The following is an 18,078-nucleotide window of genomic DNA, read 5'->3' as shown; positions in this document are numbered from 1 at the left end:
ATGCTGCTATTCTTCTTACTTGTTTTTTTTTCCCTCCTCCCCTGCCTTTTCTACCTTGGTGTGCCAAGATCAGATCCTGCTTATCTTCCACTTCTTAAGAAAAGCTGACATAGAGGACACATTGGGACTATAACAGGGCTGGGTCTCCTCTTCCACTCCCACTAGACACATGGTAACCAATCACACTGGCTGTTGCTGTTAATATTCCTCTGTGTGTGTTCAGCCCATCTCCCTTGTTGACAACTAACCATCTATCTCTGAGCTAACCCCACAGCTATCATAGTTTGTCCACAAAGATGTCCTGTGTCTGTATTAGAAACATGTTGAGTGTACCATCCCAGTGAAATTGGGTTGTCAGGTTTTATGGTCATCTGAACATATATGTTCTTCATGTAAGATGCCTGTGTGTGTGTGTGTGTGTTAGTTTTTTTTTTAATACTTGAATTGTATTATTACTGAGTTAGACCTTCTTTGTGTTAGAATACGCAAACCATTTTGGTTTGGGGTGTATAGCCTCCCAGTTCAGAGAAAGCACAGTTTGCAGAATGCTTTGTATGATTTGCTCTTAGTAACGACACTTTAAGTGATTCTCTCCATACTTCTAAGATTTTTTTAAAAGTACATCATAAAGGATTTAAGCTCTGCTGAAAACACATCCCATCAAGGAATCTGTAATGAGTTACCTCTTGACATCAATTCTCCCTGGTTTATTTATGAGATAGGCCTTGCTGTTGAAAACCCCCTGTGCCCCTGAAAAAGTTCAGCCCATGCGATGTGGCATTCCATAGTTTCTTATCATCCATGACTTCCTGGATTTTCTTTGGTTTGGTTGTGGAATTTGGTGGGGAAACAAACAATGGGGGACCCAAGGAATCGAAGGTATGAGATGAGCCAAGACTACAAGCCTGGATCTGTATCTGTCATTTTGGAAGCACATCCAGAAGAGGTTTGCCTTTGATGATCACAAAAACAAATTGCTATCAAGAAGGTATAGCTTGCTCCTTTAAACCTGTATGCCAAAGGAGGATTGATAGCAGGGGAAAAAGCCAAAGCAGCCAAAGGATAAACATGTACTACAGCCAGAATCCCATTCAGCAGGTGTCGTTGTAAACTGGGGCAAAGTGGTCATCTCACATTGGTTTCTGTACCCCCCCTGGAGTAGCATCACTGACTGGGAAGAATTAGTGTCAGGGATAAAAATTAGTTTCAAGAAATGTGATTGTTTTGATACTCATTGTTTTGTTGAGTTTTGTTTTTATATATCTGCTACTTCATCTTGTCATCACTTGCATTTCTATATTTTATGTTTCCATTTTAATTTTTTTCTTTTTTTACATTTGTTCTCCAAATTGCCAACTTATCAGCTGCAATACATCAGAGAATGTGTCACCAGTTAAGCAGGTTTCACGGAAGTCTCCCCCTGACACAGAGGGTCTAGTAAAGAGCCCGCCTTCTGGATCTCACCAGGTAACAGCTGATTGCGGTTCTGTGCCCTGTACCATGCTCTGCAGTTTGGCGTTGTGTCGTGTTCTGGGATGCGGAAAAGAATGATCCTAAGCTGTGAGAGAGTGAAACAGAAAGAGCAAGAGAAGCAGAGAAGAATGTAGGGGTTGGTTTAGGAGGAACACAAGAAAGAATGTGGAAAAGAATCTGACTTGAGTAAAGGTTTCCACCAAACCACCACTAACAGATTGGCTCAAGCAAAATTGGGAGATGACTGTCAGATGTAAACACTTCTTCCCTAATTGCTCAAAAGAATTCAAGCTAGTGAACTAGATTCTACATTGAGATGTACCTTAAGCCATGGAATTCACAGGAGTAAGTTGATTTGGGTATTGATAATAAAACAGAAAAGTTATTTTGTATGAATTCTTTAGAAGAAATAGAAAGTAAACAGTTACTTAAATAATTAGTAGCCTTAATGAACAAGGAAAGTCTGGTTTCTACTTTTTGTAGAAAGTACAGAGAAGAAATAGCTTTTATTTGGAACTTAGCATGGAATCTAGCATTGTGGTTAATACTGTGTTTTGTCCATGCTGATATAACTATAATTGTGGCATGGCAGAAATTGTGGCAGAGCTTAGTACTGATTCTGTTCTTCTGGGATAGAAAGTGTTAGAAGGAATGTGGCCAGTTATAACTCTGCTCTGAGGAGGAGGGATTAGGGATGTAGTGGGGTGGATGGATTTAAGAGGAAGTAAAGAAAAGAATAACAGTGTTTTGTGGAAGAATTACCCCACAGTCTTCATCTACAGTTGTCATATGTGGTGAGGACACTGAGGCGTTGTGATGTTAAATCATTAAATGCACAGAGAAGTTAGCGACAGAATTGGGGCTCGAACATTAGATTTCTAGGCAGCATATATTCTTTCACAGCATCAGAACCTTACCTAATCCTAGTCTGTCTGTTCATCTCTCTCATTCTTTTTATCTATGTGTCTTTCTGTCTCTCTCTCAGTTTACGCAGGATACCTCGGATACCTGATTCACTCATTTGGATTGTGAATGGGAATAAGGTTGTGAATAAAGGCATAAATAAATAAAGTTACAGGTAGACATTATACTTAGAGAAGCCCTGGAAACTTTTTCTTCTGCCCTTGAAATGCTGTAAAAGTTGTTCTCCTATTGAAAACAAACTGGGGGTAGGGGGAAGAAAGAATGAATTCTATACACTGGAAAATAGGTTGTTCGGTACCATGATTCCCGAGAGAAGGGAGTAAAGGGCAGCCCTGTGATCGTCCCGGCTTACTCCTCAAGGCGTTTTCCAGACTGCAGTTCTGAGGGGAAATAGAAATGGCTCAGTTGTCTCACTGAGCCGAGGAGACAGAAATCAGAGTTAGGGGAGGCCAAGGTGGCTAGGATTCATGAGGCACCGTACCAGAAAAGGAGAAACAGTGCAGAGAGAAGCAGCGTCAGGATCTGGGGTGGGTCCCCTTGAGCCTTTGCTAAAGACAGATTTGTGGATGCATGGGCGAGACGTCCTGGTGGCCAGAGGAAGAACTGCCTCAAAAGCAGTAGGTTGTACAGTGCCCTGAAACTTATCCAGGTCTGGAAATAGTTGTGTTCTCAGAAGCCAGAATGGAGAGAACTCATTATGTACAGGGTATTGGTTGGAGTTCCCAGAATGGTCATACGTTAGTTGGATAAATTGCATCCAACTCTTTGTGATGCCATGGACTATAGCCCTCTAGGCTCCTCTGTCCATGGGATTTCCAAGGCAAGAATACTGGAGTAGGGGAAAAAAAAAAATACTGGAGTGGGTTGTCACTTCCTTCTCCGGGGAATCTTCCCGACCCAGGGATTGAACCCATGTCTCTTGCATTGGCAGAAGATTCTTTACCACTGAGCCTTGGGGGTAATGGGACTAAATCAGCACCAGATTATGGATGCTATGGACCCACCATATAAATGAAGCATTTAAAGAATCAAACTAATCTAAAAGTAATTTAGGTGCATGCCAGCACAAAATCCAGTCTTAACAACAATATAGCAAAATCCGAGAATCTAAAAAGTGTGTGTGTGTGTGTGTGTGTGTGTGTGTGTATATATATATATATAAATAAGTATATATAGGAAAAAGTGTATGTGTACATATATGTGTGTGTGTGTGTAGCTGGATCACTTTGCTGTACTCTTGAAATTAACACAGTATTGTAAATTAACTATGCTTCAAGTTTTTAAAAAGAGAAACCAAACCAAAAATCAAAATCCAACACCTGCTATCGAAAACCTCACAATGTCTGATTGGCTGTTTGTGTGCTCCATCCCTTCAGTCGCGTCTGACTCTTTGCAGCCCTACGGACTGTGGCCCATCAGGTTGCTCTGTCCCTGGGATTCTCTGGGCACGAATACTGGAGTGGGTTTAGATGCCCTCCTCCAGGGGACCTTCCCAACCCAGGGATCAGACCTGCATCTCTTATGTCTCCTGCATTGGCAGGTGGGTTCTTTGCCACTGGCACCACCTGAGAAGCCCACCCCAATACAAAAGGTTTTGGTGTTAAAAAAAAATTAAGTTAAAAAAAATTTCACAATGTCTGATATCAGTCAAAAATTACCAAGCATACAAAGAAGGAGGAATATAAAACATATAGTCAAGAGAAAAGTGAACCAATAGAAGCAAACCCAGAAGTGACATAGATGATAGAATTCATAGACAAGGGCCTTAAAATAAATATGATAAATCTTAAAAATAAATTTAAGGTTGTAAGGGAAACCTTAACATAATATGGAGAGAAATAGAAATATAAAAAAGACCAAAATGGAAGAAACTTCTAAAAATGAAAAAAACATTGGATGGCATAAATGACAGATTAGACACTATGGAAGAAAAATTCAGTAAACTTGAAGAAGCAGTTGAAACTAACCAAAGCAAAGCATGAAAGAAAAACTGGGAGACATGAACAAAACTACAGTAGTAAGCTAGCAAACAATATTAAGCAACCTGATTGGAGGCTGAGAAGGAAAGGGAAGTATAAAAAAAAAAAAAATTTAAGAAATAGTAGCCAAACACTTTCCATTCTTGTAGTGTATTTCCTCACTTATTTTTCGTTTGCTGGATCTTTGTTGCTGCACATGGGCTTTCTCTGGCCGTGGCTGTTTTAAGCAAGGGCTACTCTTTGCTGTGGTGCCTGGGCTGCTTATTTGGTGGCTTCTCTTGTTGCAGAGCACAGGCTGGGCATTGTACGCTCAGTAGCTGGGCTCAGTTGCTCTGTGGCATGTGGAATCTACCCTGACCAGGGCTCGAACTCGTCTTCTCTACATTGGCAGGGGGATTTGTGTCCACTGTACCACCAGGGAAGTTTCTCTTTTTGCCATTTTCCCACTGATATTTATCTTCATATTTCTGAGCTACTTTGTTACTGAGTTTAGCCCCTCCCTGCAAGCCCTTCTTCCCAGCATACACTTTCCAGTATATACACAGCCACATGCTTCTTCCCAGTATGGATATGTGGTTAGGTGTTGTTTTTCACTGTTACATATGCCTGTTTTTGTCACTGTTGTACTGCATACATTTGGTCTTTTGTACATTTTTGTTGTTGTTGTTTATCATAGAGCTCATCTTTACTTTGGTTTATCTTTGCTTAGTTTTCTAAGTGCTTATCTATTAATGCACTCCATCTCAAAAACTCTCCAGGCAAAAAACTCTGAGCACATTCAGACACATCAGATATTCTGTTGGTTTCATTTTATTCATGGAGACATACCTGTTGAGATATTCTGGCTTTGTTGTGCTTTAGGCTGCTGTGTAGGAATCATCCTGGGCCTCCCCTCCCAAGAGATTTTCTTTCTCTCTCTTCTGTTGGACCTCAGATCCTCACCTTTTTACTTTATTCCCATAGTGTGGTAGGGCATATCCTCCATAACTTCTTGAGAAAGGATGCATAGCAGATACAGATGTTGAGGCTTTGTATGGTAAACAGAATAATGACCTCCAAAAGATGTCCACAGCCCATTCCCTGGAACCTGTGGGATATGTTACATGACATGTCAAGATCCTTACCTTACAGATCTTGAGATGGGGAGATTTTCCTGGGTTATCCATGTGGGCCAAATGTAATCAGAAGGGTCCTTACCAAAGGGAAGCAGGAGGGTCTAAGCCAGAGATTTGAAGACTATTCTACTGGCTTTGAAGATGAAGGAAGGGGTCACAAGCCAAGGAATGCAAGCAGCTCCCATAAGCTGGGGAAAGCAAGGAAGCAGATTCTCCCTGGAGCCCCTAGGAGAATACAGCTCTACTGATGCCTTGATTCACCCCAGTGAAACCCATCTCAAACTTTCAACCTCCAAAACTGTAAAATAATATGTTTGTCTTCAGCAGGTCTGAAATTGTTTTTATTCTCCTCCCTCAAGCTTGACTGAGAATCTGGTTGGGTAGGATTCCAGATTGGAAATCATTTTCCTTCAGCATTTTGAGGCATTGCTGGTTTTTCTAGCTTCCAATGCCAAGAAGTTGATACTGTTCTGATGCCTCCTCCTTTGTGTAGGGCCAGTTTTATTCCCCTTCTCTTAGAGTCTTTTTTTAATCCCTTGTGTTCTGAAATTTTATAAAATTGTGGGATTTTTTTCATACTTTATACTGGCTACTCAATGGGCTCTTTCAATCTGGAAGCTATGTCCTTCAGTTAGGATACGGTCTTCCATTATTCTTTGGAAAATTTCCTCCTCCATTTTCCTATTCTCTGTTTTGGAAATTCCTGTTAAGAATTGGATCATTTCCTAGAGCAGTTCTTTCTTATTTTTTCTGCTTTGCAATTTTCTTCTAGAAAATTTCTACAACTTTATCTTCCAGCTTTTATTAAATATTTAATTTCTGTTATCTTCCTCTTAATTTTCAAGAACTATTACTTATTCTCAGATTCTAATAGCCCCTACTTGTTTTCATGAATACATTGTCTTATCCCTCTGTATAATTTTTTCTTGTTTTATGTAATTTTTTAAAAAATGTTTTCTTCTGTTATTGTTTCTTTCGAATTCCCTTTTTTCTCATACAAATTTTGTCTTCATGTTAAAAGCTTTCCTCAACTGCCCAATGATCCTTGGCTGTCTGTTCATAGTGAAGGCACTCAGGAAGTGGACTTAAAAATGAAAGTGTTAGTCGCTCAGTGGTGTCCGACTCTGCGAGACCATAGACTATAGCCCAGCAGCCTCCTTTGTCCCTGGAATTCTCCAGGCAGGAGTACTGGAGTGGGCTGCCATTTCTTGCCTGCCCTGCTTTCAGCATCAAGACCCCACCCTGCTGTGCTTGCTGTCCTGAATCAGAGCCAGGCTCAGCTCTCCTGTGAGTAAGCTCCCAGGGTTCTGCCCAGTCCTGACTCTGGCATTTTCTGGAGGTTAGTGGGAAGCAGTTCGCGCACTGTGTCAATCTGTACTATCATTGTTCAGTGTTTGCAGTAGGACCTCAGGTCAGTTTTGAGAGGAAAGCCTCAGTGCTCCCCACAGTTTGATTCCCAGGTGATTTTCTTTGTGCTCAGTGCAGGTCCCTGAAGGCCTCTTCTCTCTCATTGTTGCTGGTGTTCAGTCGCCCAGTCGTGTCTAACTCTTTGTGACCCCATGGACTGCAGCACGTCAGGCCTCCCTGTCCATCACCATATCCCAGAGTTTGCCCAAGTTCATGTTCATTGCACTGGTGATGCCATCCAGCCGTCTCATCCTCTGATGCCCTCTTCTCCTTCTGCCCTCAATCTTTCCCAGCATCAGGGTCTTTTCCAATGAGTCATCTATGTTCATCAGATGACCAAACTACTGGAGCTTCAGCTTTAGCATTAGTCCTTCCAGTGAATATTCAGGGTTGATCTCCCTTAAGATTGACTGGTTTGATCTCCTTGCTGTCCAGGAGTCTTCTCCAGCACCACAGTTTGAAGGCATCAATTCTTTGGTGCTCTGCCTCTTTTATGGTCCAACTCTCACAACCACACATGACCACTGGGAAGACCATAGCCTTGACTATACAGACCTTTGTCAACAGAGTAATGTCTCTGCTTTTCAACACACTGTCTAGGTTTGTTATCGCTTTCCTGCCAAAAAGCAATCATTTTCTGAATTCATGACTGCAGTCAGCATCTGCAGTGATTTTGGAGCCCGAGAAGAGGAAATCTGTCACTACTTCCACTTTTTCCCCTTCTGTTTGCCATGCAGTAATGGGGCCGGATGCAATGATCTTAGTGTTTTTAATATTTAGTCTTCAGCTGACTCTTTCACTCTTCTCCTTCACCCTCATCAAGAGGCTCTCTAGTTCCTCTTCCCTTTCTGCCATTAGGGTGGTATTATCCGCATATCTGAGATTGTTGGTGTTTCTCCCGCCTATCTTGATTCCGGCTTGTAACTCACCCAGCCCAGCATTTTTCATGATGTGCTCCGTGTTTAGGTTAAACAGACAGGGTGACAGCAGACAGCCCTGTCGACTCCTTTCTCGATCTTGAACCAATCAGTTGTTTCATTCAGGGTTCTAACTGTTGCTTCTTGACCTGCATGCAGGTTTCTCAGGAGACGCGTAAGATGGTCTGGGACTCCCATCTCTCTGAGAGCTTTCCACAGTTTGTCATGATCCACACAGTCAAAGGCTTTAGCGTAGTTGATGAAACAGAGATAGTTGTTTTCGGAAATTCCCTTGCTTTCTCTATAATCCAGTGAACGTTGGCAATTTGATCTCTAGTTTCTCTTCCTTTTCTAAACCCAGCCTGGACATCTGGAAGTTCTTGGTTCGCATAATGCTGAACATGTTGCAAATCAGGGTTTCTGTTCAGTGACATTACCTGGAGTACCCTTTGTCTTACTTGGTCATTTTTAATCAAGTCATAATATATCTTTTATTTTACAGTTGTACAACTTGTTAAAGATATTTTCTGCCTTAACCTGATTCTGGAACTTATAAAGCCTTTGCCAGTCAACATGAGACTTGGAACTGTGATTTCCTTGCAGATTTATCTTCCAATTTTTGTTTTATTTAGGTTCTCATTCAGTGGTCACCTTAAAACAAGAGCTGCTATCCTGGGGTTAAAACATTTGCTTCAAATACTCCATAAAATTCCTAAGCACCAGAGGTGCTGGTGGGTGTTCTTACTCACCAGCATATGGCACCCTCGGTATGTGTGACAGAAATACCTCTCTGTCTGAGCACCAGAGGGTTTTATGGAAGTTGTTCTCACCAGAATCCTTTTGATATTCTATCTTCCAATTGTTTAGACTGAAGCAGAAGAGGTTTCTGTTTGGAGAAAACTGGCTTGACTTAATATGTTCATCTCATTAGGGAATTGATGAGATTAAATACTTTTTATAAATTGAGCATAACCAAACGTAGCAGTTGTTTTGACAACCTGATCTTTCCATTGTATGTATCACTTCCACACACATCTAAGTGCTCAGCGTATATGCAGTGTTAGCTGAACATGAGAAACACAGGGATGATTATCATCCAGTCCCTGCCCTACAGAACCTCAGAGGCTCCTGGGTTGTTGAGATCATCTTCAAGGTTTTCCATGATATGGAGAATTTATTTATGTGTACATCCTAACAAACAACCTTGAGAAAATCTTCATATTTATTAGATAGACATCTTAGTGTTTTAAGGGTTAGTCATGTGTTACAAACTAGTATTGACTCTTGGGTCCAGCTAATGGTGTAAGCTTGCAGGGAATTATTTAACTTCAGCATTTGTTCCCTTAATCTTTGAAATAATGGGTCAGGGCAAGTTGATGTCTAAACACCTTCTCATTAAATAATGGGTTAGGGCAAGTTGACGTCTAAAGACCTTCTCATTTTTCCTTTGCTAATTATAAAGGTTCATGGTACACTGTGGACTTCCGTGGTGGCTCAGACAGTAGAGAATCCACCTGCAACACAGGAGACCGGGGTTCAATCGCTGGGTCGGGAAGATCCCCTGAGAAGGGAAAGGCTGCCCACTCCAGTATTCTTGCCTGGAGAATTACATGGACAGAGGAGCCTGGGAGGCTTCCCATGGGGTTGCAAAGAGTCAGACACGACTGAGCGACTTACACACACACACATACAAGCAACATGGTGCACTGTGCCTTACAAGGACAGGTTTAGGCAGTCACTGCCCACGCACTGCAGTCAGATGTGGGAAATGGACACACGGCAGGAATGTTTGCAAACTATCCCTTAGTACTTTCTTCCAGTGGTTCTATCAAGACATGTTCCTTGATCCATTTTCTACCTGCAGGCATCATCTGAGAGTCTAATAGCATTAGTCATTACTATTTGAGTGAATAAATAATTCCATGTTATTTTATCAAAAGAGAAACAATACTAGTGCTCTAGGAAGGAAATTTACAAAAGATGAAAACATAATAGCCAGGCAGGGTGCTATTTTACTCATCTGTCTTTGGCCACTATTTTTTGTTATAATTAGAAGATTATTAACAGAAGACCTGACTAAAAATACCTTTAACAGTAAGAGATTTGTTAACTCACAAGAGACCCCAAAGCAGGGTACCTCTGTGTTCATTAGTTTAGTGGTCCAGTAGTGTCCTTAAGACTCAAGTTCTTTCCATCTTATTCTTTCATCCTCTGGGCATATTGTCTTTGTTCTCAGGCTCCTTCCCTCAACCTCAGAATGACTGCCATGCTTTGAGGCAGCTCACAAAAAAAGGCACCTTGTAGGAAGAGCTGAATCTCCTCCCAGGTGGTTTTTATTATGGAGGAAAATTACCAGAAGCCCCCCAGAAAACTTCTCCTAGTTCCCTTGGCCAGAGCGGGTCACATACTGATGCCTCTTGCCAGTCTTCTGCAAGGGGGCAGCAGTTATAACTGACTTTACCCCTGCGGGCAGGAGAGGTGAAAGTGAAAGTCGCTCAATCCTGTCTGACTCTTTGCCACTATACAGTCCATGGAATTCTCCAGGCAAGAGTACTGGAGTGGGTAGCCGTTGCCTTCTCCAGAGGATCTTCCCAACCCAGGCATTGAACCCAGAGATTGAACCTGGGGCTCCCGCACTGTAGGCAGATTCTTTACCAGCTGAGGCACGAGGGAAGCCCCAGGGGCAGGAGAGGGTGGAGTCAAATTACCTGAGTGAAGGGAGTGAACACCAGAGCCAATTAGGGCTGTTGGCCTTCCCTGGTGGTCCCGCGGTTAAGAGACCACTTTCCGATACAGGGGACGCAGGTTCAATCCCTGGTCCGAGAAGATCCCACATACCACAGAGTCACTAGCCCTTGTGCCACGACTGAGCCTGCACTCTGGGGCCCGCCAGCCGTGACCACTGGGACCCGCGCCCCTGGAGAAGCCCCCACAGAGAGAATCCCCCTCCCGCAGCTATCAAACAGCCCCTGCTCACTGCAGCTGGAAAAAGCCTGCTCCTAGCAATGAAGACTCAGCACAGCCAAAAATACAGTTGGTTTCCAAATTAATTAAAAAAATAAAAGGCAGAGGGGACTCCTCCCGCAAACAAAGTAGGCAATTGGGTTGGGAAGGGTGTCAGGTGGGCACTACTTAAAGAGTTTGGAGTATTGTTCTTTGTAAAGCTTAGTTTTGAATGACATTGATTTCAAATGATCTTTGTGTGTACATCTTTGGGGCAGTTGGTTTTCTAGATCCTTTTCTGGAAACAATTAATGCTTTGTATACAAAAGGCAAGTGGGAATTCCCTAGCAGTCCAGTGGTTAGGATCTTAAGCTTCTACTGCAGAGGTCACAGGTTTGATCCCTGGTTGGGGAACTAAGAGCCCACATATCACATGGCCCAACCCAAAAAAAGGTGGGGGGGGTGGGCAAGTATTTTTGGAGGACAGTGAGTGGAACAGTTATGTTTTTGTCAACTTTAGTCCATAGATATGTAATGTCTCCAGAAGTACAACACATGTATTGTCTCATTTAGTTCTCACACCGGTCCCATGAGTTAAGTTCCTTCACTATCCCTATTTCACTTGTGAGGGAACCAAGGCTGAGCTAGGTTTAGTCACTTGCTCAAGGTCAGTAGCTATGGCCAGAACTGGTATTAGACCCAGTTCTGTGTGGCTCTTAAGACATATACTTATTCTGTCCTGCCTATATCCAGTTCTTTTCAACTTTGTTTTGATAGCTAGTTTCATTTATCTCAAAGAATGTCACAACACACACTGTTTCACATCTGTATTTGGTGATATGAAATAAATACTGAAAATGTGTTTTGTGAACAGTCAGTGAGCATGTGGTTAAAGCAAATCTTGATATCTGTGTTAGGGTGTCAAGGTTGATTCCTCTAATGCCTGAAGGACCAGATTCAGATTCTAAAGGGCTGCAGAGGCTATGGAGAGTGTAATTCAGGACATAATAACTTCTAAGAAATTAATATGTGTTTAGAGATAGGTCTCCTTGCTCTTCCATAACCCTTTCTTCCCGGAGGTTCTCCCTACTCTGTCACCGGTGTGTTTTTATATTAAAATAAATTTCATGCAGGTAGTGTCCAGGGATAATTTCATTTCTAACTGGAACTAAAATTTTTAAAAAATGTTTTTGAAACATTTTTAGTAGTAAGGATTACTAGTATAATAATAATAAATAGTTGAGGAAAATATATACGTATGGAGTGATTTTTCACTTGGTTGTTGTAATTCTTTGTGGCAGCACCAAAAAAAAAAAAAGGTAGAGGATGAGGAAGGGTGAGTGTCAGGATGTATAGTACAGTAAAAACAGCTAGGTTAGCATAGGTGTTATTGTTGATATTATTCTAACTCTTAAACACCCCAAAGTGAATGTTTTAGCGATATAGCAGGTACATTTCCAAGTTCTTGGTTCACTGGCCCCTCCTGAAGTCCTCAATGGTCTTGGCCAAAGAAGACCGTTGACTTCTTGTCAAAGTCCTGAGTCATGTTCCACAGAGACTCAGGGTACCATCAGCTTCCAAATCTCCCTCAGACCAGACTTTAGAGAGCTATTCAAAATTGAGCTACATTCATTGGCAGATTCCCAATCCCAATTCTGGTGAGAATTCCTCTAGATTCATTATTTCATCCTTCATCCAACACCTGCAGTCTGCTGGGGACTGTTCTAGGCATTTAACAAAGACACTGGCCTGAAGGGGAAAAGAATGAGGACATCAGGGAGCAATTTGAAGAAACTAAACCCGTCAGTGGTAAGGGGCTCCTCTTATCCTTCAGTGTTTTCCCAGTTCCTTTCGACAAACTGTCGAGTTCTCGTGCCGTGAAAGACTATACTGTCTCACATGAAAGACCTTCCTAGTTTCTTAATATTTACTGACTGATTCAGAGATTATTCTGTTATTTTCCTTTGTTGCTTCCTCTGTTTTCTCTCTTTCCCACTCACACAGTGGACAGGTTACCTTTTGCCATGTAATAAACCACCTTAAATAATGACTTGAACAACACTTGTTTGTTTGTTTTAACTTTTTATTTTTTAGAATCACATTTAACTTGCAGCTTTCTGAGATGAGTATAGAGGGTTTCACTTTGATTCGGTGTTAACAGCATGATCTGTTGCATTACCCATGACAGCCATGAAAGTATCACACACTGACCAAAAACAAAGTGACTTTGCTTGATTTACTTGATTGGTAATGTTGGTATACTTTTAAGTCTATATGTATAGCAGTATGTTCATGGTAAAAATGATTAATGTATTTTGAATGCTGTCAGACATTGCTTAAGTTTTACTTGTAGATATCATCTAATTCTTACAACAGTCTTAAGAAATATAATACTACGTCTAGTGCCATGTTAGAGATAAAGACACTAATGCTTGGGGGGTTAAAAATATGCCTGGCCTGAGGCCACAAGGCTACTGCTCACCAGTGCTACCACCATGCTCAAGAAGCTCAGAAGGCAGATCTGCCAGAGTTCAAATGGGTCTAGCCCTTGGGTGTTATTTTGTAACTCTTCTTTTAGGTACACCATTGCACAGCTCAGTTTATCCCTTCTCTAGAAGCGAGTGAGGATGTTTATTTTATTTTATTCAGTTTTTTCTTATAAAGTAGACTTTATTTCTTAGAGCAGTGTTAAGTCTACAGAAAAATCTAGCAGAAAGTAAAGCGGTCCTATGTACTCCTTCCTCTCCAAAGTTTCCCTGATTATGAACAACTTGGATTGTTGTGGTACATTTGTTACAGTTGATGAATTAGTATAGAAAACTTTATAATTAACTAAAGTCCATGGTTTATATTACGGTTCACTCTTTGTGTTGTACATTTCTGTGCATTTCGCCAAATGCATATGTCGTGTATCTACCATTCTAGATTCATATAGAAGTTTCAAGAGTGTTTATTTTAAACAACATGCTTTTGGCTACTGATCTTACGACTTCAAAATTGAAAACTTAAGCGCAGTAGTAGACTATTCAAGGAGAAATTCCCTGGATTGGGACAATTGCCTTTGGGTTCCATTAAACTTCTTTTTACCCCTAAAGAAGGCTATTTTGTGGTAGTTGTTGTTGTTTACAGTTTTAGAACCTCTGTGTTGGAAGGGACTCTTAAGGGTTGTGACATAAAGCCAACTGTCTGATACATGAACCTTTGGTCCTCCCAAGAGTCAGGACTCGCTGTGCCCCAGGCAATCTTGCTGTCCTGGGGGGACCCTGCCAGCCCTCTTCCTTACTGCTGAGGGTGAGAGGAGGACCTCTTCTAGACCATCTAGGGCGTTTTCTTGTTAAGTCTGTAGATGTGGCTTTGGGGTTATTTTAAATTTTTAAGCAGTAAAAATGCTTACCTGATCTTAGATATCAAAGAAGCAATGTTTTTTTTGGTTATAATTAGACTAAAAGAGTCACACTATAAGTAGGTATGGGGAAGAATATAGGAAGTTTTTTTTAAGTATGTATTTGTATAAAATGATCAGTTCAAATTGATTGTATTTTCGAGTGGCACTGCATACGTTGACTTCTTGTATCATTCTTAAAGTCATGATTTCAGTGGGTCTTGGGTTGGCAGAAGTGCCCATATTTGTCCTTGAGACCCTGATCCCAGTTACAAGAGTTGAGGAATTCTGTGACAGGTATTTAAGGGTAACTCTTGAGAAGGAATATTATATTGTTACAGATGTTTTAAAACAAATGCAAAAGTAGACAGAATAGTGTAACAAATCTCTGTGTACCATCTTGAACAGTTACCGAGTATACCCAGTCTTATAAAGTCAGTCCTGGACATTCTGTTCCTAAGAAGGAACATATGTTCCTGAAGACATTCAAAAGGGAGGACCTGTTGCTCTGAAACCCTAACAATATCACTTTAATCATGGCTTCTGCCCCTGCACCTCACAAGGCCACGGGTTTTTCCGTACCTCTAATTCTGCTTCTCTTCTCCAGGGCCCAGTCATATATGCGCAACTAGACCACTCTGGCGGACATCACAGTGACAGGATTAACAAGTCAGAGTCTGTGGTGTACGCAGACATTCGGAAAAACTGAGAAGACCGTGATCACATCCTAAGCAATAAACAAATCCAAACTGGACTCTTGTGCAGAAAATGTAGCCCATAACTGTGTGTGGCCTTGGAAACCGGAACACGGAGAAGCACATGTTTAGTCATAGAGGGAGAAAAAGATGTGTATAAAGGATATGTATAAATGTTCTATTTAATCTTCCTAATGCAAGGAGCCAGTGTTGCATGATGAAGAGACGGTATGAGTCTACGTATGTATAAATTGTCTTGCTGTTTTTGTACTTCCCTTCAGGGTCATTTACAGTTGAGAAAATTCAGACACATTCCTATCACCATCATTTAGATGTGGTTTGCCTTAATGGGGAAAGTAGCAGATCTTTTAGTATTCTAATAGACATGGCCTTTTAATATAAGGGCTTAACCCACTTTTGTGTGTATTGTAGTTGCAGAGTGGAGATGCTATGATGGAAGCATGTTCAGGATGACCTTTAGCCCAGGAAATATCGCCTATTTGGCAGTTGTTTTTAGAAAGCATCCATTTGCTATGCCACTTGTGATTTTTGTTGCTATTTTCCTCTCTGAAATACCAGGGCAGTTTTCTGCTTTCAGTGTTGTGTAGACTATAAAAGTACACTCTGTAGCATATCATCTCAATTTGTGGATTCATCATAGCAAGAATAGCAAAGGATCAATGCCAGAAGTCATTTCTTTCCAGGTACTTCTAGATCCATACCATAATCAATACATAATTGAAATAGAGAATCAGGAGAGGCTTGAGGAGAACTGTACTGTTGGGAGAACAAAAGGTATGGTATATTCTTTGCTGAAGTCCTTTGTGCTTGTAACAAGTCCCCATGTAGCTGAAGGAGCAGAATTTCATTTCCTTCTAAGTAGGCAGGAATGGAATAATTAGATTGCCAGTCTCTAGGATGGCAGAGCTCTCTCTAGAGAATCTTTATAAAGCTTCAGTCATGCTTCCAGCAGCCTGGCTCCTATAATAATAGCTTCAAGGCAGTTAGATTTATAAAGAATTTTTTCCATTTAAAATTGAAAGCTCACAGTTCCAGGAGGAATACTGTCCCAGAACACACTGGGGTAAGTGGGTGTGACCGGTAATGTTAGTTTTCATCTCATTTAGCTTGAGGTCGCCTAAGAGCTGCTTCCTTTTTTCTTCCTGTCGTGTTCTCTTTGAGCGACTGAACTGAACTGAACTGTTCTCTTTCTGAGAGACTTTGAAGGCCAAGTTCTAAGGAAGTAAAGAATAATTTAGATTTAAAGATGTCTAGGAGGTGGTTACACAGAGAAAAAGTGTATGATATATTACGATCTTGTATTTTCCGAGAGACTATCTGTTGTTAATTCCATGGTGCTCCAACTTACGTTCTGTTGATACATACGTCAGCAGGACTGAGTTTTGCCATCACACACACCTGCCGGCTCTGAACCTGGTTTGTCTGTGTGTGTTGCACGTGGGAGGAAAACCTTTTGGCTGGGCTGCATGTCCCCCTCTTGTGCCCACAGGCCCCATGCAGAAGAGGAATGATGAACACTCGCCCTGAGCAGTTCTGCAAAGTGTACCCTGGGGCTTCTCTGCCTCCACAGAGAAAACTCCAGAACCTTTAGGAGACCTTTTTGTGTAGTGGGGAGCTGGGGCAGCGGGGGAGGGATGCGGGCATTCAGATGTCAGCATTCTTCAGGCTGCCAGGATGAGGACACTCTTGGTGAGCACCCCCCCACTGTGAGAATTGTACAGCCACCCAAGATTTCAAGGAAGAAGAAAATACGTTGTGGAGAGACCAAGTGTATGCATTGATGTGTGTAATTTTCTTAGTCACTGTTTTTTTTTACAGAGAAAAGGGGATTCTCCTTTTCCTCCTTTCTCAGCAGGTCCAATGAATCTACTATGTATAGAACATTCCTAACACCTCCTGAGAGCAAGAGCCCTGTTTTTCTGCGTGTTTGTGAAGCTCCCACCCAGAGCAGCAGCTGCTAACACAGCTATGGGCCTCCTCTCCCCACCTCCACCAGCAAGGGTCCCGGCCTCCTGCTCTGGGTCTGTGACTGACCAGTCTGCGGGGAGCTGCTCACCCTGGGCTGGAGCACTTCAGGGTTGGGGGTTTTTCTGAAACTCCTCATACCACCTCCTGTGAATCTTTTGGCCCTTTCTCCTGTGTCCCAACATCCTCATTCCTGGACACAGACGACAATAGTGGGGCTGCATCCAGATGGCAGGACTGTCCTTTTCATGTCTGATTCTTGGCAGAATGAGGCCTCTCAAGACTGCACGTGGTTCTTGTAAGGGGGTACCTACAAGGGATTACTTGACATTTACATTTCAAGCTCTCTGTAGTTTTTCAGTGGAACTGTATTCAGCCAGGTAAAAAACCCCTCCTGTTCATTAATTTCTCTTTTTCAATTGTTGTACTTTTGTGAATATTTTAATACATCTTTTTCAATTACTGGATTGTGTTGTGTGCTCAGTTTAGATCAAGTGAAGAAGAGATCAAAGCCCTTTCCTTAATTTAATCTCTCTCCAGCCACACAGGCTTCTCCTTCAGAAATAGCACCCATATGCCTATCTCAGGCCCTTTGCACCTTCAGCCTAGCATACACGTTCTGCACATTTGTGTGGTTTGCTCCTTCACTTCCTTTAAGTGTCTGCTCACATATCACCTTCTCAGAGAGACCTTCTGTGATATGTAAAAAAACAACGTCACCCACCCCTGGCTCTCTCTAAGCCCCTTAACCCTGCTGTTTTTCTGTCAAACCACACACGTGCTGATCTGTTTTCCCTACCAGAACATACGCACTGCGAGCCCAGAATTGAGCCCAGAATTTTGTTCACGGTTCCATCTTTAGTGTGTAGCACATTATCTGGCAATTAGCAGTTGCTCAGTAAATGTTGATGGATGATGGATAGATGGATTTATCTATTCAACAAATGTATATCCTGTCATATGCCAGGCACTGTGCTAAGCATGAGGAACACACAGCTTCTCAAGGATCTTGCCACATAGAGGTGGGAGAAGGTGACATGGTGGTAATAATAGCTATTAGATAGTAATACTTTCTGTATGCCAAGAATTTCTTGCCCTGTTTAGCACTATGAGTCAGTGCTAGTTGCAATCTCAAACTCACTTTTAGAAAGATAAAGTCAGTGTTTTACAGCAGTATTTTTTTGGATACATCTCCAAGAATAATACAATCAAAAACAAAAATAAACTAATTGGACCTAACCAAACTTACAAGCTTTT

General features: G+C 41.7%; 1 protein-coding gene across 2 annotated transcripts in view; it reads left to right on the top strand.

Annotated features, from left to right (window-relative positions):
• Nucleotides 1-17,283, top strand: part of MPZL1 (myelin protein zero like 1) — a 78,716-nt gene extending 61,433 nt beyond the window's left edge. For both annotated transcript variants that reach the window (XM_043450114.1, XM_043450105.1), the window contains exons 5-6: nt 1,365-1,467; nt 14,748-17,283. In XM_043450114.1, the coding sequence (XP_043306049.1) occupies nt 1,365-1,467; nt 14,748-14,849 (205 nt within the window). In that variant the 3' untranslated portion in view covers nt 14,850-17,283. The remainder of the gene's footprint in view (nt 1-1,364; nt 1,468-14,747) is intronic.
• Nucleotides 17,284-18,078: the final 795 nt, after the last annotated feature.

This window comes from Cervus canadensis, chromosome 2, assembly GCF_019320065.1.
Source record: "Cervus canadensis isolate Bull #8, Minnesota chromosome 2, ASM1932006v1, whole genome shotgun sequence".
Classification (NCBI taxonomy): domain Eukaryota; kingdom Metazoa; phylum Chordata; class Mammalia; order Artiodactyla; family Cervidae; genus Cervus; species Cervus canadensis.
The sequence above is the reverse complement of the archived record's forward strand: the minus strand, read 5'-3'. Positions and strand labels throughout refer to the sequence as shown.